At 41.8% G+C, this 20827-nt stretch overlaps 1 protein-coding gene and 1 long non-coding RNA gene across 4 annotated transcripts in view; one reads left to right on the forward strand and one right to left on the reverse strand.

Moving 5' to 3' along the window:
• Positions 1–1788: 1788 nt before the first annotated feature.
• On the reverse strand, positions 1789–13505 carry LOC121817443 (uncharacterized). 2 transcript variants are annotated; one of them, XR_009597550.1, is made up of 5 exons: positions 9918–13505; positions 8772–8832; positions 6621–6771; positions 2939–2994; positions 1789–2043 (listed from the first exon to the last, which is right to left on the reverse strand). It is a non-coding gene; the product is annotated as an uncharacterized LOC121817443 (long non-coding RNA). The 2 variants fall into 2 exon arrangements; XR_006057365.2 differs by having other exon boundaries at positions 2939–2997.
• The window catches only part of BLTP3A (bridge-like lipid transfer protein family member 3A), a 72968-nt gene continuing 65618 nt past the window's right edge, over positions 13478–20827 (forward strand). Inside the window, exon 1 of one of the 2 annotated variants that reach the window (XM_042237558.2) lies at positions 13478–13675. In XM_042237558.2, the coding sequence (XP_042093492.1) occupies positions 13629–13675 (47 nt within the window). In that variant the 5' untranslated portion in view covers positions 13478–13628. The other variant, XM_027959114.3, reaches the window with a different exon arrangement.

The following is a 20827-nucleotide window of genomic DNA, read 5'->3' on the forward strand; positions in this document are numbered from 1 at the left end:
TATTGTTAAACATGATGCTATGGCAGAGGGTGCCCTAAACCAACAGTTTACAAACTGGCTGGTGATCAGAATTATGGAAGACCTTTCCCAAAGTAAAGAGTCCAGATTTGGGGACTTCCCTGGTGGCCCAGTGGACTTTCCCTTCCAGTGCAGGGGCGCAGGTTGAATCCCTGGTCGGGGAGCTAAGATCCACATGCCTTGCGGCCAAAAAATCAAAACATAAGACAAGAAATATTGTAACAAATTCACATAAAGATTAAAAAAAGATCCCAGATTTTGATTCTACATATCTGGTTTGGGCTTTGGAAATTTGTCTTTCGAGACAGCTCCCTAAGAAATTTTGATTATTCAGTGGGTTTGGCAAGCTCTGTCTTAGGATCTATTATCAAGAATATAGCTGTATATATGCGTGTGTGTTTATAATTTTTAAAAGATTTGTAGCTAGAAATTTAAATGACGATGGGTTGATTGCTTTTTTCCTAGAAACTTGTGAATATTTTGAAAAAAAGCTAATGTAGGCAAATAAACCACCATATCTAGGTAAATGAGATTAGAAAGAGATTAGATTCTTTCAGCAAGATGATCTCTATGCTCAGCCTCCGTAGAAGCTAAGTCAGCTTCTTAGTCTGAGCCTTTGTCAGGACTACTTGTTGCTTTTTAGTTTTTTTATTGTCACATCTCTTTAAGGAGGACTTAAGTCTCAGAAATTGATAGTTTGTGTGTCTTTTATAGCTTACATTTGTTTTGAAAATCTTCTGTAGACTTAAGGATTTATTAGGGAAAACCATGCCATTTGAGCTTATATGTGACTTAGCAAGTTTGTGGTTTGGATGGCTCTGTCAGGTGCAGGGTATAGAGCCTGTGGATATACAGGAAGCCCACAGGTATCTATTTAGGTTTTTAAAAATAGTCTCAGATACTAGGAACAACCCAGGTTTTCCTAAAAGGAAGATTTTTCCACAGTATGTTTTTAGGGTTGAATATCTACTCTAGAAACATTTCTATAGAGTCTTTGAAATAAGTGTTCTACAGAGTTTCAGGAAAATAATATGATAACTTAGAAGTTTTAACAGTGAACAAAAGTGGGAATAAATAATTCTAAAGGTTTTTTTTTTAAATTTTATTAACTCCTAGGGCAAACTATTATTATAATGAATGATTATCAGATGTTTCCTTTGTAAAAGGCGTAAACTTGGTGCTATTGCTTTATGCCTTTAGACATCTTGTTTTAATTCTAAAATATGAGTCAGCTGTGATGGAAGCATCTGTATAAGTGCAGACCAGAATCTACTAGATACCAACTGAAGAAATTAGGGTCAATGTGGGATAACATACTTGCTTCCTTCTCTACGGGCAGATCCAAAGCTATGAGGAGGGCAGTTAAAGTCCAAGGTGTCGTCATGGTCTGCTGTCTGGCTTTAATGGTGTGTCCGCATGCCAGGCCCCTGAATTTCAGGCTGCATGAGAAATGGGATCCTTACATAGAGCTGCAGGCTAACTTGGTCATCCTGTATGGAAAAAGTCCAGTGGTGATTAAGTGTGTGTTCCATTTACATAACTTCAGTCAGATGGTTTCTTTCATTAGGTGAACAGGAGGAAAAAGCCTGGCTGACCTTAGATTTCCATGACAGAAGTGTCCCAAAGACTTGCCTGGTATATTGTTTACATGAAAACCTTAATAAACATTAACTAAATGAAGACGTTTCTTTCTTTCCTAATGAAAAACATAAAGGTTAGTCTTTCTGGCACGGGATCAAATACAGCATCTAGAATAGTTCATTAGACAAGTGCAGGAATAAAATAAACTGTATGTTGTTTATTGTTGTTGCTCTTTAAGGGTCAGGGTGTGTGCTCAGTTACTCAGTCGTGTCCCACTCTTTGCAACCCCACAGACTGTAACCCACCAGGCTCCTCTGTCCGTGGGATTCTCCAGGCAAGAACAGCGGAGTGGGTTGCCATTTCTTCCTCCAGTGAGTCCTCCAGACCCAGGGATCGATTCCTTGTCTCCTGCAGATTCTTTACCACTGATCCATTTGGGAAATCCTTAAGGGTCAGGGTGGTAGATTTCACACTTACAGAAAAGTTGAACTACACAAGCAACATTAATCTATCCTTTGACCAGTATCACCCATCACCTTTTGTTAGCTGTTAGCGTTTCACCTCATTCACTTTATTATCTGCCCTCTGCTCTCTCTCTCTCTCTTTTATTTGGAACCATTGGAGAGTAAATTGTTTATATCATGCCCTTTACCATAAATACTTAAGTGTGTATTTCCTAGGAATAAATATATTCTCTTACACACTGTGGTTTTAGTTATCAACCTTGATTCAATAATTTAATCTACCAACCATGTTTCATATTTGTCCTTGTATGTTTTTTTCCCCTTTCCTGTCCTTTTTTTGGGCCACATCTCTTTAGTCTCCTTTTAATGTAGAACAGTTCCTCAGCCTCTCTTTGTCTTTTATGACCATCTTTTGTTTATCTCACCATCTTTTGTTGAATATTCCTCACGCCTCACTTTGGGTTTGCCTGATGTCACCTTATGATTGCATTTGCGTACACGTCCTCAGTTGTATCCCTGGGATATCATATCTGTAGGCAGGCACATAGGCATCCCCCCTTGTTGATAAGAGTAATTTTGATCATCTACCAGGTGATTGTCCAGTTTCTCCATACTTGTTCCTTTTGAGTAAGTATCTTTCCCTGGCTGTCAATTAAGAAAAGCCCATAAGATGACTTACGTCCTTATCTAATGATGAGACTTTGAACTCAGCGCAGAAGGCCAAGATCTCAAAGCCCTTTATAAGTGCTTAGCTTTCACAGTGACCCTTAGAAACAAGTCTCTTCGTCCTGCCCTCCTCTTTGCCTGTACATCACATCTACTTTTGAGGGATGGTTGTTGAAAGAATATAGAAGTAAAAGGACAAAGAATTTTACCTCTATAATCAAATGCTGTATTTCTCTCCTCTTCACCCTCTTTAAGTCTCAGGCCTCTGCTGGAGAGAGAACCATGTAAAGAGGTCAAAAAGAAGAAAAACAGTAGAGCCTAGGGTGGCAGTTAGACATACTGATTGCTCACCCTGGTACCTCCTACTGTCCTTAACAAGAGAACATCGAATTTTTACCTGGATGCATGGCCATCTGCAATGAGTAGCACATTCCCCATAGCTTGTAACTAGGTGAGGCCATGTGGCAAGAGAGAACATGTCTTTTTTTCTGTCCTTTTCTGCTGACAGGAATGTGGATATATGATGTTTGCTTGAAATGCAGGCAATATCTTGGACCATGAATTGTCTACTAAAGATGGTATTAGCAAGGTAAAAGGAGCTGCTGCTGCTAAGTCACTTCAGTCGTGTCCGACTCTGTGCGACCCCATAGACGGCAGCCCACCAGGCTCCCCCGTCCCTGGGATTCTCCAGGCAAGAACACTGTAGTGGGTTGCCATTTTCTTCTCCAATGCATGAAAGTGAAAAGTGAAAGTGAAGTAGCTCAGTCTTGTCCGACCCTTAGCGACCCCATGGACTGCAGCCTTCCAGGCTTCTCCGTCCATGGGATTTTCCAGACAAGAGTACTGGAGTGGGCTGCCATCGCCTTCTCTGGGTAAAAGGAGCATAGGTCCCTAAATGATTGAAGAGCTGCCGTGTTCTGCCTACCTTAGACTTCTTTTATGTCAAAGAGAAGTAAATATTGAAGTCACGCATTATCTTGAGTTTTCTGTCACATGCAGCTGAACCCACCTGACTGATAAAAAAGAGCCTATCAGAGGAAAGTAGTACTGATGGGCTTAGGCGACTTCCCTAGCAGTCCAGTGGTTAAGACTCTGTGTTTCCAGTACAAGGGGTGCAGGTTTGATCCCTGGTCAGGAAGCTAAGATCCCACATGTCACACTTTGCAGCACAGTCTCCCTCCCCACCCCCCTACAAAAATTGCACTCCTGCTAGAAAAGCCTGCCTAGGGTGTGCCACTGTAATATTGCTCTGAGTTTGGACACTCTTGGTGGTGGTGGGAACACAATGGTAAAAGAAAATTCTTCTCTTTTGGAGCTTATGTTCTAAAGGGGGAGTCAGACAATAAACAAAAATACCAATGTTAGATGGTATGTGCCATGAAGAAAAAGGGGCATCAGTAAGGGGCATGGGGAATGGCAGGCAAGGAATAGGTCTGTGGGAAAGACATGAAGGGAGTGGTGGTTGGTAGAAGGCTGTGCAGATGTTTAGGGCACAGGCTTTCCGATATGTACCGAGACCCTGAAGCAGAGTCTGCTTATTCTTTTGGAGGAACAGCAGCAAACAGCTAAACTGTTGGCAGTGATGGACATTTTATTATCTTGGTGGTAATAACTTTACAGGTGTATAGTGAAAGTCACTCAGTCGTGTCCAACTCTTTGTGACCCCATGGACTATACAGTCCATGGAATTCTCCAGGTCATTCTCAAAAGGCTCTAGTGGGTAGCCTTTTCCTTCTCCAGGGGATCTTCCCAACCCAGGGATCGAACCCAGGTCTCCTGCATTGCAGGCAGATTCTCTACCAGCTGAGTCACAAGGGAAGCCCAGTAATGTATTAAGTATGCTATTTACCCCCATTAAATTTTAATAAAGTAGAATTAACCCACTGAAATCATGTTCTAATGTCACAGTAAGTTGGGAATTGCTGAGGCAAGCCACAGCTATCAGGAAGCAAACTAAAGACAGGTGGGCATGAAAGAATTCTGATGGTCATAAGGCAACCAGGTATTTTAAGTAAGTCTATGCAGATGCTGAGTATAAAAGTTAATCTTTGGGAACTTGGGGGATTTCATGTTGTTGTTCAGTCACTAAGTCATGTCTGACTCTTGTGAACCCTTGGACTGTAGTCCGCCAGGCTCCTCTGTCCATGGGATTTCCCAGGCAAGCCTGCTGGAGTGGGTTGCCATTTCCTTCTCCAGTTACACGTGTATATGTGTGTCAAAAGTTTAAAAATTATATACTTTGAATAATATGTGTTCTATGTCAGTCATACCTCAAACTTGTTTTTAAAAGTTATAACTGCCACAAACTAGAAACTACTCTCAAGAATCTTTATAGACAGTGATACCAGCTCTTTGCTATTCAACCCTTTTGTTCTTGAGTTTTCTATAAAACTACTTTTCCTTGCTTGTATAGTGTTATTGTTCTTTGGCCATTGTGTCTGTCCTTTTTTGTCCCATACAAAGCACACTATGTACAAATGAATGATTTTTTTTTTTTTAACTGCACTGCATGACTTATGAGATCTCAAATTTCCCGAACAAGGAATGAACCAGGGCCACAGCAGTGAAAGAGGTAATCCTAACTACTAGACCACCAGGGAACTCGCTAATCATGAGTTAAATTTTTAAAAATATTTAAATACGTTTGTTTATTTGGCTGCATGAGGTCTTAGTTGGCAGCATGTGGGATCTCTCATGTGGTGCACATACTCACTAGTTGCAGTGCACAGGCTCAGTAGTTGTGCACAGGCTCCAGACCACATAGGCTTAGGCATGTGGGATGTTAGTTCCCTGACCTGGGATCGACCCTGTATTCCTTGCATTGCAAGACAGATTCTTAGCCACTGGACCACCACCAGGGAAGATCCCCAGTCATGAATTTAGAGATGTAGCTATCCTGCCAGGCAGATGAGGAAAGCTGCTCTTTCTGAAATACAGTGATTACCTAGGTGTTTTAAAAATGTATGGGTTGTAGAATATGGCTCACAATAAAAATGAATGAACTTTGATAGAACAGTTTGGATGTATCTGAAGGGCAGTATGCTGAGTGAAAAAAGCCAGTCTCAAAGGGGCATCTACTGCATGATTCCATCTAAATAAATAACAAAAATTATTGAGATGAAGAACAAATCAGTAGTTGTAAAGGGTTAGGGATTGTGTTAGGAGTGGAGATGGGGCAGCCGAGAATGACTGTAAAGGGGTATCATGAGGGAGAGCTTGGTGGTGGTGAAATAATCCTGTATCTTTATTGTGGTAGTGGTTACACAAGGCTACATATCATGAATGAGAGTTATACACATGCATCCACAGTATCAGTTTCCTGGGTTTTATATGGAACTGCAGTTGTGTAAGATACAACCATTGTAGGAAAGTTGGTGAAGTGTACATGGGGCTTCTCTGTATTATCTTAATGACTTCCTGTAAATCTATAATTATTTCAAAATTAAAAATTAAAAAAAAATGGACTTCTGCTTCCAGAAATATAGAATAGGTGTACATTTCTCTATTCCTACTGAATACAACTAAAACCCTGCACATTATATACATAAAAAGCAAGCATAAGAGAGACTTCCCTGGTGGTCCAGTGGTTAAGAATCTGCCAATGTAGGGGATGTGGGTTCGATGGCTGTTTAGTGAACTAAAATCCCACATGCTGCAGAACATCTAAGCCCATGCACCCTAACTAGTGAGCCCTTGTGCTACAGCTACTCAGCCTGCATACTCTAGAGCCTGTACTCACCACTAGAGGAGCCCCCACACACCACAGCTAGGAAGAGCCTGCCTGCTGCAGTGAAGCCCGTGTGCTACAACAAAGACCCAGTGCAGCCAAAAAATTAAAACAACAACAGACAAGCATAGGACACTCGGAAAGGCGGAGAGAAGAAGGCTGACCTGCTACGGAACTGTGACCCAAAGAACAACATAATGAGCTCTCTGGATTTTCTGTTTGCCTCAAAGGTGCCAGACTTGGAGCTGAAGGAGTTGGAACCAGGAAACTCCAATGGGTAACAGACAAAAATACACTCCACGAAAAGTCTGCTTCCTGTAGCCAAAGAAACAGAAAAGAGGTAGCTTAGCAAGTCAGAAAACTTTTAGACAATAACCACTCTATTCCAGCCAAACACCACAGAAACTCACCCTACCCCAACCCATGCCACAAAGACCAAGTGGGGAGTTAGATTTCCACCCTTGTGAGGTTACAATGAAGTGCCCCAAACTCCTACCAGGATGGTGAGAAAAGAGCTTGGATTATCATTCCCATCTGGCAGTAACAGGGCATTGCCCCCTCTTGACTGAGATGTCAGAAGACGCTGAGTCAGAACTTTTAAGGACTTTTATCAATGTCCAGTGGTGATGAAGCTGTGGGGAGCAGTAACAAGGCACTCTGCCACTTTCCCGCTAGAGAAGTATTAGCTGAAGCTTGCTGAAGAGCCAGAACTTTAATGTTAGCCCGGCAGCAATGAGGAACTCTTTCCTTGGGTGTCCAAGGAGGCTAACTGGGCAACCTGGACTTCTGTTTCTACCTGATAGTAACAAGAGAGCAACTCACCACTTCTGCATTGCAAGGGTAAGTTAGCAGAACAGAGCATTTAAATAAGATTCAGAATCTCAGAACATAATATGAAACTATCCAGATTTCTATCTAAGATCACTCATTGTACCAAGATCAAGGAAGATCTCAAACTACATTTCAAATGCAATTAATACCTGTCAACAGTAAGCTGATAGCGCTCCTGGAATTATTAGACAAAGATTTTAGAGCAGGCATAATGAAAATGCTCTAGTGAGCAAAAAGATATAAAGAACCAAATGGAAATTTTGGAACCTCCAAATAAGTTAAAAAATTCATGAATAGTCTCAACAAGACACAGTAATCAGAAATAATCAGTGAACTTGAAGGTAGAACAATAAAAAATGCCCAATATGAACAACAGGAAATAGACTTTAAAAAAAATAAATGAACTGAATTTTAAGGACCTGTGGGTCCCTGAAAATCTAATATTCAAGTTATCAGACTTCCAGGAGGGAGAAAAAGGAGAGAGCCAAAAAAGGTACTGCAACAAATAATGGTTGAAAACTTCCCAAGGGCTTGCAAGAGAGATCAACACACATTTTCAAGAAGCTGAATAACAATCAGGATAACTCGAAGAAATCTACATAATTATGAAAACTGAAAACAAAAAGTTTGAAAACAACCAGAGAAAATGACACCCTACTTTTGAGGGGAAACAGTTTGAAGGACAGCAGATTTATCATAAAAAACCATGCATGCCAGAAGGAAGTAGCAAACAGATTTCAAGTGCTGAAAGAAAAGAATTAACCAGTCCAGAATTCTATACCCTGTGAAAATAATGTTTCAGGGGCAAATGGGAAATAAAGATGTTCTCCAGTGAGAGAAAACTAAGAGAATTTGTTGCCAGCAGATATACTGTAAAAGAATGACTAGAAGTTCTCCAAACAGAAAAACAATAAATGAATGAATCTCATCAGGATGGAAAAATATGGTAAGCAAAACTACAGGTAAGTAAGTACAAGAGATTTTCCTTTTCCTGAATTTTCTAAATTACGTTTGATGGTTGATGCAAAAATCATAATACTGATTAATGCAGGTATAAATGTACATAGAAGAAATATTTAAGACAACTAGATCTCCCAGAGAAAAAAGGAATATAAAAGGTAAGCTTTTTATACTTCACTAGACTGGTAAATGGCAATACCAGTAGATTGTGATAAAGTCTGCATAAATAATGTAATAACTAGAGAAACAATTAAAAAACATACAACTAAAATTTATAAAAGCTATACACTCAAAACCACTATAGTTGTCTTACTTCAAAACTTACTACAGAACTACACTAATCAAGACACTGTTACTGGCATAGGATTAGATATATAAATGAATGAAATAAGATTTCAAAAATAGATCCATACTTTCATTGGTGATGAATTTTCTTTTATTATTATTTTACTTCCAGTTTTGTGATATAATTGACATACAGCACTGTGTAAGTTTACAGTATAAAGCATAATGATTTGACTTACATTTTGAAATCATGACTGTAGTAAGTTTAGTGAACATCCATCATCTCATGCAGATACAAAACTGAAGAAACAGAAAAAATTTGGGGGGAATTCCCTGGTTAAAAATCTACCTTCCAATGCAGGGGGCATAGATTCAATCCCTGGTTGGGGAACTAAGATCCCACATGCCACAGGACAACTAAGCCTGTGTTCTGCAACTAGAAAAAGCCCAAGTGCTGCGGTGATGACCCACCCCAGCCTAGAAAAAAAGAAAAAAATTTTTTTCCTTGTGATGAGAACAGGATTTACTGTTACCTTTTATATAAAACTTACAGTAATGTTAATGATTTTAATCATATTGTACATTTCACCTTAGTACTTATCTTGTAACTGGAAGTTTGTACCTTTGACTGCCTTCATGCAGTTCCCCACACCCTCCGCTCCCCACCTCTGGTAACCACAAATCAGATTTCTTTTTCTTTTAGTTTGTTTTTGACGTATAACTGACATACAACCGATATTAGTTCCTGGTACATGGCAGTTTATTTTCACCAAGATAACTCAATGGGGAAAGAATATTCATTTCAATAATGAAAAGAAATTTATTGAAAAATTTCTTTTCAATAAATGATGCTAAGACAACTAGATGTTCACATGCAAAATAATGCAGTTGGTCCCCATATACAAAAATTATCTTGAAATGGGTCATTTCAAGTAAATGTAACAGCTAAAACTATACAAATTTTATATGAAAATATACATGTCAATCTTCATGACCTTGGATTATGCAGTGATTTCTTAGATACAACACCAAAAACATAGCAGTAAATGAATAAAAAGATAAATGATACCAAAATTAAAAATTTTGTTTCAAAGATTATAATCAGGAAAATGAAAAGACAGTAGGTAAAAGTTTTGCAAATAATATATCTAATAATGACTTGTAATCTAGAATATAAAAATGATGATTGCATTTGATAATAAAAAGACATAACCCAATTAAAAAATGGACAAGGTATCTGGATAGACATTTCTCCAAAAAGTTACACATATGACCTGTAAGCACATAAGAAGATGCTCAATCATTAGCCATCAAGAAAATATACACAAATTCTTAAGCAAATATTAGCAAAGAGAGTGCAGCAATGTATAAAAGTACTTATATACCATGTCCAAATGAAGTTTACTCTAGGGTTGCAGGCTGGTTCAGTATTTGAAAAATCAGTCAAGGTAATGCATCATGTTAACAGCCTAAAAGAAAAAAAAATCACATAGCATTTAAGCAGAAAAAGTCTTTGAAAAAAGCATTTATTCTTGGTAAAGACTCTCAGGAAAAATAGAAATAGAGAACTTCATTAAATTGGGAAGAGCACCTACAAAAAATCTACAGTTAATATTATACCTACTGGTAAAAGACTTAATGAATGATTTAGGAACAAAGAAAGGATGCCTCCTATTAAATGAAGTGCCAGGATTGGTAGCCCACACTATAAGGTAAGAAAAGGAGATAAAAGGCATTCATATCAGGAAGAAATGTTTTGTTCATTGAACATATCAATGTCAACATCATGGTTGTGATATGGTACTAAAGTTTTACAAGATGTTACCATTGGGGCAAGGAACAACAAGACTGGTTCAAAATTGGGAAAGAAGTACATCAAGGCTGTATGCTGTCACCCTCCTTGAAAGTAAAAGTGAAGTCGCTCAGTCATGTCCGACTCTTTGCTACCCCATGGACTGTAGCCCACCATGCTCCTCCGTCCATGGAGTTTTCCAGGCAAGAGTACTGGAGTGGGTTGCCATTTCCTTCTCCAGAGGGTCTTCCCAACCCAGGGATGGAACCCAGGTCTCCTGCATTGTAAGCAAGATGCTTTACCTTCTGAGCCACCAGACTTCTTTAACTTATATGCAGAGTACACCATAAGAAATGCTGGGCTGGATGAAGCACAAGCTGGAATCAAGATTGCCAGGAGAAATATCAATAACCTCAGATAAGCAGATGACACCAACCTTATGGCAGAAAATGAAGAAGAACTAAAGAGCCTCTTGATGAAGTTAAAAGAGAGTGAAAAGCTGGCTTAAAACTCAGCATTGAAAAAACTAAGATCATGGCATCAGTCCCATCACTTCATGGCAAATAGACTGGGAAATAATGGAAACAGTGGCAGACTTTATTTGCTTGGGCTCCAAAATTACTATAGATGGTGACTGCAGCCATGAAATTAAAAGACACTTGCTCCTTGGAAGGAAAGCTATGACCAAACTATACAGAGTATTAAAAAGCAAGAGACATTACTTTGCCAATAAAGGTCGGTCTAGTCAAAGCTATGGTTTTTCCAGTAGTCATGTATGGTTATGAGAGTTGGAGCATAAAGAAGGCTGAGCACTGAAGAACTGATGCTTTTGAACTGTGGTGTTGGAGAAGACTCTTGAGAGGCCCTTGGACTGCAAGGAGATCAAACCAGTCAATCCTAAAGGAAGTCAGTCCTGAATATTCATTGGAAGGACTGATGCTGAAGCTCCAGTGACTTGGCCACCTGATGTGAAGAGCTGACTCACTGGAAAAGACCCTGATGTTGGGAAAAATTGAAGGCAGAAGGAGAAGGGGACAAGAGAGGATGAGCTGGTTGGATGGCATCACTGACTCATGGACATGAATTTTAGCAAGTTCCAGAAGATGGTGAAGGACAAGGAAGCCTGGAGTGCTGCAGTGTATGGGGTTGCAAAGAGTGGGACACAGCTGAGCGACTGAACAACAACAAAAAACCATTGGGGAACTGTGTAAAGTATACAGGGATTGCTATTATTTCTTTCAACTGAATGTTAATCTACAACCATCTTGAAAGGATTAACCTTAAAGAAAAAATATGGATTGGCCCCAAATCTCTTTTGCTTTTATATGCTTTGCATTCTTAGCATCGCAGGGAAAGTGTGCTATTGGTGAGAGTAGGAATGCTTCTGTTCCATGTGTTTCTTCTTTTGGAACATAAGTTTTTGCTTTCAGTGAAAAAATTACTCATTCATCAGGCATGGTGAATCATCCAGCAAGGATGATGAGTCTTTGACCTTGAGGCGAGTTTTATTTTATATTGCTGATGTCAGATATCCAGTCAGCTGCTAGGATTCTCTAGGAAAAGAAACATGAAATGCAAAAAATTGCCCAGAGGCCCCTGCATCTGACAGCCAAATTAGAAAGAGGGATTATGATCAATATCCCTGGTAAGAAATCTCCTGTGGGATCTATTGGTCCCTAGGATGTATTCTGGTGAGAGGAAGGCAGATGGAGAAATGATAGATCATGCAGTCCTGCTGGAAAGAAATGGATAGTAGAGAACCCAGGCTGAGGAGGATATGTTCCCTTTAAAAAAGGTATGGGGGGGGCACTTCTGGGAAATATGAACTTTCTATGACTAAGAGGCATAAGAATGTATTTGTCTATATTAAAAACCTGACATTTATGTGCTTCACCATATACTCAGACTACCTCTGGAATCAGGTAACAGTTGTTAGGGGAAGAGAACTGAATGGCTGAGGAACAAGGGACTTGACTTTTGCATAATGTTCATGCATTCTGAAGGAGATCAGCCCTGGGATTTCTTTGGAAGGAATGATGCTAAAGCTGAAACTCCAGTACTTTGGCCACCTCTTGTGAAGAGTTGACTCATTGGAGAAGACTCTGATGCTGGGAGGGATTGGGGGCAGGAGGAGAAGGGGACCACCGAGGATGAGATGGCTGGATGGCATCACTGACTTGATGGACCGGACTCTGACTGAACTCCGGGAGTTAGTGATGGACAGGGAGGCCTGGCGTGCTGTGATTCATGGGGTCGCAAAGAGTCGGACACGACTGAGCGACTGAACTGAACTGAACTGAACATGTATTATGTGTTTACAAGAACGAATAAACTTAACTGGTGTCCAGATTTCCTATAAGCCTGTCTCGGAGAGTATTTTGTTCAGATTTTTGCTTGAAGGTGTAAGTCCTGAAAACGGCCACCTTCTCACCTTTGCCAGAATCTAGGCGAATGGGTGAAATAGGGGGGAAGTAGTACTGGACTGAGAGAACACTTGGGTTCTAGCCTCTTGTTTCTCTCTAGGTAGCTGTGACCTTAAATAAGCTCTTTCAGCTATTTCCCTGGGCTTCAGTTTCCTTCTTTGTAAAAAAAAGCGACCTCTGAAGTACTTGGTCATTTAAAGTTACCGCCTCCTTTTGTGCTGCCCCCAGCATTTGGGAATGGGAGCCTCTGCAGTGCACTTCGTACGGGCTGAGTAAACATTTATCCGCTGGTTAACTAGATGGAGGCTAAGAGGGGCACAACGAGGATGACGAGGCGTCCCCCTGTCACTCTTCAGCACAAAGCAGCAGTGCCGTGGTACTATGGTCCTGCGAGGTCTTTGAACCTACTCTTCACTCCCCGGCTCGGTTCCTGGAGTACAGTTAGCTGGTGTTCAACTAATGAGTGAACGTGTGAGTGAAATGAATGAGAGAGGTGGACCGCGAAATATGCAATTATCTAGTGAATTCCCGCAAAAAAAAAAAAATTAGAGACAACGCCGCTTTTCCCCGATTCAAGGCGACAGCCCAGGTGTGAAACTCCGGCAGTTGACAGGCGAAGCCTTTCAGATCTCTCTTGGCTGAGAGGCGGCAGGCGGCGCTGAGTGAGAGAGGGAGCCCGGAGCCCGCCCGCCCCGCCTCTCGCCGCGCGCGTCCCTGCTCCCGCCGCGCGCGCCCCCGCCGCCGCGCGCGCCCCTCCTCCCGCCGCGCGCGCCCGGGACCGCGGCGGATCCGGGCTGGCGGCGCGCGATCTCCGCGTCGCCGCGCGGGTGGGTGGGATCGCGGCGGAGCTCCGGGCGCCGGGGCAGGGGTTGGAGAGCGCCATGGCGGCGGCAGCGGCGGCGGCATCCGGTCCCCGCGCCGCGGCGAGGTGAGGGGCCGCGCGTCTCCCTCGCGGCTGAGGAGGCCACAGCCGCCCGCCCGCCTTCCGCGCGGGCCGCGGCTCCGGCATGGCCGGGCTCATTAAGAAGCAGATCCTGAAGCACCTGTCCCGGTGAGAGCGCCAGCGCCGGCCCCGGCCGTCCCGGGCCCGTCCTCGTCCCCTTCGACCCTCCTCCCTAAGAGAGGGCCGGCCTCCCTCTCTTCAGCCCCGGGGCCAGGACTCGGCGGCGGTCCCCGCCTCAGCTCGAGCCGGACAGCCCGCACCGGGGGCCGCGACCGTTGTCACCGCGCTGCTCTGCGCTGGCCCTGGGCCCTGGGGGCCCGGCGCCCCTGCCCCGGCGCGGGTGCCCAGGCCCGCCTTCCTATCGGAAGAGCCCCTGGCCCCCCCGACCGCAAGGATCTCCTGACCGGCCGCGCGCACCTCAGTTCCCACACCGCCGGGCAGGTCGCCCCGCTGCCCCTTGCATGCCCCCCGCCCCGGGCCCTCTGCCCGGCCCCCGTGGCCCCCGCGGTTCCCCCTCTTTCCTGCCCGCGCCGCGGCGTCTTCTCCGCGCTCTGCCCCTCCCTCGGGGCCGTCTGCCCGCCTCTTTACCCGCCCACCTGCCCGCTCCTCGGTCTTCGTCTTCTTCCTTCTGCTCCGGACTAGATCCCTCAACCCGGGCCACTTAAAAATGACCCCGTTCCCTAGTCCTTCAAAACCCATCCACCGCTGAGATTCCCACCCGCGATACTGGTTTTTCTCCCCCCAAGAAGCTCCCTGCTCCTTGTCTTCCTCGTCTGGCTGACCCTGTTGCATCACTCTCAAGAAAAAGATCTAATCCTTGCGCCCAGGCCGTTCCTCTAATCTCCTTTTCCCCTCCCGGGGCTTCTCTTCTCAATTAACACAGACTAAGTGGAGAAAGGGCATGAGAGTTGGGCATAAAGTTTCAACAGCCTTCTCTTTAAGATATGGAGGATATTTGGACAGCCTGTGAAAAGAACTAACGACGCCCACTTCTGCTTTGCAGCCATCAAAGCAATGTTATGTCCGCCGAGTCGTTTGGACCCGAGCTGGGTGGCACGCCAAACTGTTCGCTTGTAACTGGGTGACTGCTGACCCCTGAGTTAGGATTGCAGCTTGTCAGAACTGGTGTCCAGAAAAATCAGAAGCTGGCCTTTCACTTCGTTTTCATTCCTTATTCCGGACAGGGCTTAGCGACACCTTTAGACAGTCGTTGTCTCTCACGTGGAGGGTGATCCAGTCTTTGGCTCCGCAGTAGTCAGTGGTTTTGAGGAGGAGGGAGCAGAGGGAGGAGCCAGTCACCACGGACCCCAGGCCTTGCTCTCCTTTCTTTTCTGCTCTTCTCATTGCCTTGGTGAGTGCTGTGTGAGACACTGTCGCTGGCACTGCATCCTCTCTTCTGGCAGACACTTTGGCCAATTTACTGTTATTTTGATTTTAGACTTTAATTAGTAATTAGATTCAGATTCATCTCTTGGCTAATCACCACACCATGTTTTAAAGTAAAAGCACTTTAGAGGCTGGAGTTGGAAGGTGCCTTTCAATCCTCTACTTGGGTTAATTCCCTAGTATATTCTTTCTCAGGTAACATTCATTTGGGTGTGCCATGAATTTGCTTGCTCTGTGTAAAGACATGTGTACGACTAATGATTGTGAATGAGGCGGAAAATTTAACTGAAGGGAAACCATTAATTTGAATGAGCACAGAATCAGACAATTTTTGGGTTTAGAGATGATCTTACCTAACATAGCATTGTGTTTAAGAAGTCAGGCTGATTTTGGTTTACTTTCTTTAACTATAAAATGAGGATAATAGTAGTATCTAACTCAAAGGGTTATTGTGAGGGTTACATGAGTTAATACACAAGGGCTTAGGGCAGTGCTCAGTGCCTAGTTAAGTGTTCAATAAAGCATGCAATGTGGTTATTTGGGAGACCACAACTTGTGTGATGGTTTGATATAAGCCATAGACTTTTCCAGAAAAATCCACATATGCGAACAGATAATTTTTTATGTAAGTTCCCATGGTGGGGAAAGTTAAGAATCCCTTAAAATACGCTGTAACCTCTTAAGACATCTTGAGTGAATGCCCTGAATAACCCCGGACTAGTTCAGCCTCTCATTTTATGACTGAGGAAGCTAAAGCCTAGAAGGATAAGTGACTTGCTTAAGTTGTGGTGGAAGGTACAGTAGAGAAATAGACGGAGTTCCCTCACGATCCAGGGGTGAGGACTCTGCTTTCACTGCCAAGGGCGTGGGTTCAACCCCCAGTCAGGGAACTAGGATCCCGCAAGCCCCATGGAGTGGCCCAAAAATGGGTAGAGAAATAGAACCTGGCTTCCTAATTCTGGTACATTTCTGGTACAATTCTGCTTCCTGATTCTGGTACACTTCTGCTGTAATATGATCCACTCATAGTCTGTGCTATCTCTAAGAAGATAGAATTTTTAAAGAAAAATTTTAATAGTATATGCTGACATATTCAGTGACTCCTTAGTGAACAAAGTATCTCTTTTAGATGAAGTAGGAATACGTGTTAGACATTGGTAGAAATTTCTTGTTTCCTCAGGGTTGTGTGGTTGACCCAGAAGTAGGGTGGAAGGTTATTCAGGGCTGCCTTTTTTGCTAGGATGTAGGTCTGACTTGGGGAAAGGTCAAACTCCTGAGGCCTTCCTGTTGATTTAACTTGGAAAAGCTTCCTTAATCACATGTAATATTTGTGTCTCTGTATGGTTTCTGCTACACATCTAGAGGCTGGCATGCTTGGAGAGGAACTATAATTTCTGTGGTTTGCCAAACCTGATGAGGAAAGAGAGGAGAGTTGGGATACTGGGTTACTATATTAAATAAATATTTGTAGGTGTTTAACAATTACTTGTTGCTGATGATGACAGTGCTGCTTGACCTGGAGGAGTATCCTACAGCAGGAAGGATATCCCAGTGACTCCTATATTGTGTTTCATTTTGCTCATGAAGTTTTGCATATTAAAGTGTCTTGTTGGAATGCATCCTACTTATCAGTAGACTATTCTGATAAACAAGATTTGAAGGAGGTGATTTTCCAGATCCTACTCTAGGCCAGGCACTGAGCTGGGTGCTGGGGATTCAGTAGGGAAGAAGTATAATTCTCTTTTAAGGGCTTTAACCTATGATTTGGGTAACTGCTGTATAATACAAATAGCTTTTATGTTCAGTGTTTATTTAAATAAACCCAGGAGGAGATTTTTACTTAGAACAAAAACATTAATTTAAAAAATACCCTAAATTGATTTTTCACTGAATTAGATTATTCTTATTTTAGATCCCCTTAGCTAATGACCTTTTGTTGTACAGATAGGAAGAAATATGATGGATTGCAAAGTAAGTCAAAGGACTATTGCTCATGGAAAGGAGTTTTCTCTGGGGCCAGACAAGCTAGATTCATCTTCCTACTCTGCCACTTAGTAATACAGGGCAGCCTTTCTAAGCCTTAGTTTTCTTATCTGTAAAAGATGAGAATAAGAGACAATACTACATACTTAGCAGAATTTTTCGAGAAATTGGGGATAAAGTCTTTATTATAGTGCCTGGCATGAAAGTAGAGTTTAATGAAGAGTAGCTGTCATAACATGGCCGGAGAAGTTAGGGACACGTCCATGGTATAGGTGACTGCAACTCACTCAACTGGCTCTGTTAGAAAGTCAGCAGAAATCTTAATTATTTACTCTAAATGGCTGCAGGAAATGTGACTCCAAGTGACAGAGACATGGCTGATAACACGATAGGTAGTTTAAAAAACATAAGCGTTAGGTGAAATCAGAAATTTAGAAGAGTTCAGAGTCCTTTCGGAGAATAAGAGAACCTGACTGTGAGCTCAGCTTTCTTAGATCCTGATCAATGCCCCCTCATCCTGGAGAAACCTCATGGCCCGTCCCCGGTGGACTGCTGGAGTTGCCCACTCGGAGGCTGACTGCCTGCTCAGGGTCTGTTTAGGTAAAGGTTTGTGTGGGTAGGGCTTGTCTCGGCTTCCAAGTCACACTCCTTTGGATTCGGCCTTACTTATTATCATCTTCATTTCCTGAATAATTATTTTGTACATTTTCTGGTAATAGTGCAATCATATACATCTTTTGTTTTCTTCCTCATCTTGTCTTGCTTCTGAAGAAGCACTTTTATTGACTTAGCAAATATTTAATAGTAATAGCCAGTTGTGAGAATAAGCACTTTACATGTCTTATGATGATTTAATCCTCAGCCTAACCATGTGAAGGAGACATTAGGCCCATTTTATAGATGAAGAAATAAAGGAGACACAGCAGTTAAATAACTTGCCCTATATCAGTAAGTGGTGGGACTGAGATCCTAACACAGTCACTCCCATTCCAGAGCCAGGCTCCTTCATCTCTCTACTGCTCTAATGCATCTCATCTACTGAGTATTTCAGATTGGACAACCAGCACCATGTGAAGGAGGAGAATATTGACCAGCACCAAGGAGCTCCCTGAGTGCCCCCCGTCATTGCCTCTAGCCACTGTCCTGACTTCTAACAGCAAAGATTAGTTTTGTCTTTATTTCTACTTTATATAAATGGGATCACAGAATATATACTTTCATGCCTGGCTTCTTTAGCTCAACATTGTTTTTGTGAGGTTAATCTCTGTTGTTTCAATTTGTAGATTTTCTGTTTTTATTGCTATTATTCTATTAATATACTTAAATTTATTTGTACATTTTTCTGTTGATGGATATTTGTATAGTTTCTCAGTTCAGAGCTGTGCTGAATAGTGCTATTAGGAAGAGTCTAGTACATATCCTTTGGTGAATAAGTGTGTCTGTTGTGGATATACCTAAGAGTGGAATTTCTGGGTGACGGGATATGTGTATGTTAAATTTTAATAGATATTGCTAAACAGTTTCCCTAACTGGCTATACAGTTTGCGCTTCCCCTGAAAGTGTATAAGAATTCTGGTTGTTCTCCATCCTTGATAACACTTTGTATTTTTTATCTTTTTCATTTTAGCCATTCTGGTGGGTGTGTTTTGAAATATTTTTACTTCATCTGTGATAAACCAGATGGCCCCTTTATTTTTGCCTTTGTTTAATTTTCAAATTCTGGTTTGTTTGTGAATTTTAGTCACAAGCAAATGTCAGAACCTTGGAAACATAAGAACTTTTTGAAAAAATGTTCCAATTGGACAGGTTCAGTGGAAATAATTAGGGTAATTTGTAACCATTAACCCATAACATTTCTTACTTGGAATGGATGTGATGCTTTGCTCCCTGTCAAAGTAATAGTCATTTACCTTAAGAGAAAGGAGGGATTGTTCTTTAGGTGTTTGAGTTTTTGTTAAATATTTGGCGTTCAGACTACCCCGGATATTAAATAATTTCTTTCTGATCTGTAAGTTTAGTACCCCGCTGACATGGCTTTTGTTTTTTTAAAGATGTGCCACGTGGCTTGTGGGATCTCAGGTCCCCGACCAGCTGTTAAACTCAGGCCCCAGCAGTGAAAGCCCTGGCATAGATTTTTATCTTTACTAAAGAAACTAAAAGTAAATAAATAAAAATTAAAAAAGAAACTAAAATTTGAATTTAATAGTTTTTGTCTTAGGATCTTTATACCTTTCCAAGGGTGATTTTCTTTTACCCTAAAGTGGTTGTCTTGTGTCTTAAAAAAAAGCAGTGTTTATAAGCAATACAGGTTTCGAAGCAATGTGGTCATATGTATCTGACATAAAAAGCTGAACGTATGGTTCACAAATAATGAAATCAGCTGCTTTGAGCAGCATGTTATTGCAGTGGAAAGAACCAGCACTTTGAATTCTGAAAGGTGGCCGTGCAGTCTGACTCTGCTACTTGTAAGCTGGTGTTCAGCAAGTCTTTTAGTTTCTTGAAGCTTCGGTTTCCTTGTCTGTTAAATAGGGGATAATAACGCATACTTGTCTTGAGGATTGGAAACCATGTATAAAAGTGCCTGGTACTGAAAAAGAATTCAGTCAACAGTGACGACTACTACTTATTAAAGTTGTTCGAGAGAGGTCATCCAAATGAATAATTCTTTCGACATGTAAGAATTATGTTTCTTGACATTTTAATGCAGAGAAGTAGAGATGAATGCTCTGCATCATTGCTTAAGCAGAGAAGAAAACTAGGGCTGGTCCTGTGTGACATTTTTTTCTTACCGAGGCATACTACAAGGTAAACTTGGGCCTCAGAATAGGTGAAACACCTGATATGTATATACTGGGTTGGGTCCTTAGAGGATTTACTTATCTGGAGTTTAAGAATATAGCACAATTATATATGATATTTTCAGAGTGAAAAAAAAAATAGAGGCCATTTAATTATCTGCACCTAATATAAAACCTGGTTGGAAAATAATCTGTAAGTATGACATGAATCACTGAAGGGGAAAAAAAAGTTCTTTTTTTTGGGGCAGCTTAATTCTCGATGATTACTTGGGTGTGACCTTCTTGTGGCAGGGATTATGACCCTTGACTGCTTTGAAAACCAGAGGGTCTGAGGATGTTTTGCGTGTGTGAAGTGGGTGCAGGAGAAGGTATGTCGAGTGCGAATGCGTGGTTGTAACTCCGGAAACCTCAGACTGGGGCAGGGTGAGGGTAGGGGAGCAGGTGACAGGGAATACAGTTCACCCAGTATCACTGAGGGGCCTTTATCTGTGTGTGATGAAGAAAGCGCCGCTGGTACTGATTATGGAAGCTAAGGAACATTTCCCGATATGTACAAGCAGTGGAATCAATCAATCAATATCTATAGTAAAGGGAAAAACTAAAGTGTAAAAATAATATACATTAGCAGTCTAGGTAAAGGATAGGTAGTTTGTACCTTCTTGCCGTAAAATAAAGACTAGATGTATCATAAATGATGTGTTGGATTGATGTTGTTTTATTTGCCGACAGCAATGATCCTTTTACATGGATACTGAGTCTTTGTAGTGCCTTGGAGATAAATAGCTTAGATGTCAACCCATCATTTAAAGAATGAGAACTTTGATGGTGAGAGGTCAGTGTATTTAAGTCTCTGACTTATGGAAGTGTTATATTCTCAAAATTTATTTCTAAGTTTGAAATTTGTGGAGTTTGTGGTTCAGTAGTAGAAATAGTGTTATAACTGTTGAATAGGTTCTCATCCCATAAAAGC

The sequence above is a fragment of the Ovis aries genome, chromosome 20 (assembly GCF_016772045.2).
Source record: "Ovis aries strain OAR_USU_Benz2616 breed Rambouillet chromosome 20, ARS-UI_Ramb_v3.0, whole genome shotgun sequence".
NCBI classification, from domain to species: domain Eukaryota; kingdom Metazoa; phylum Chordata; class Mammalia; order Artiodactyla; family Bovidae; genus Ovis; species Ovis aries.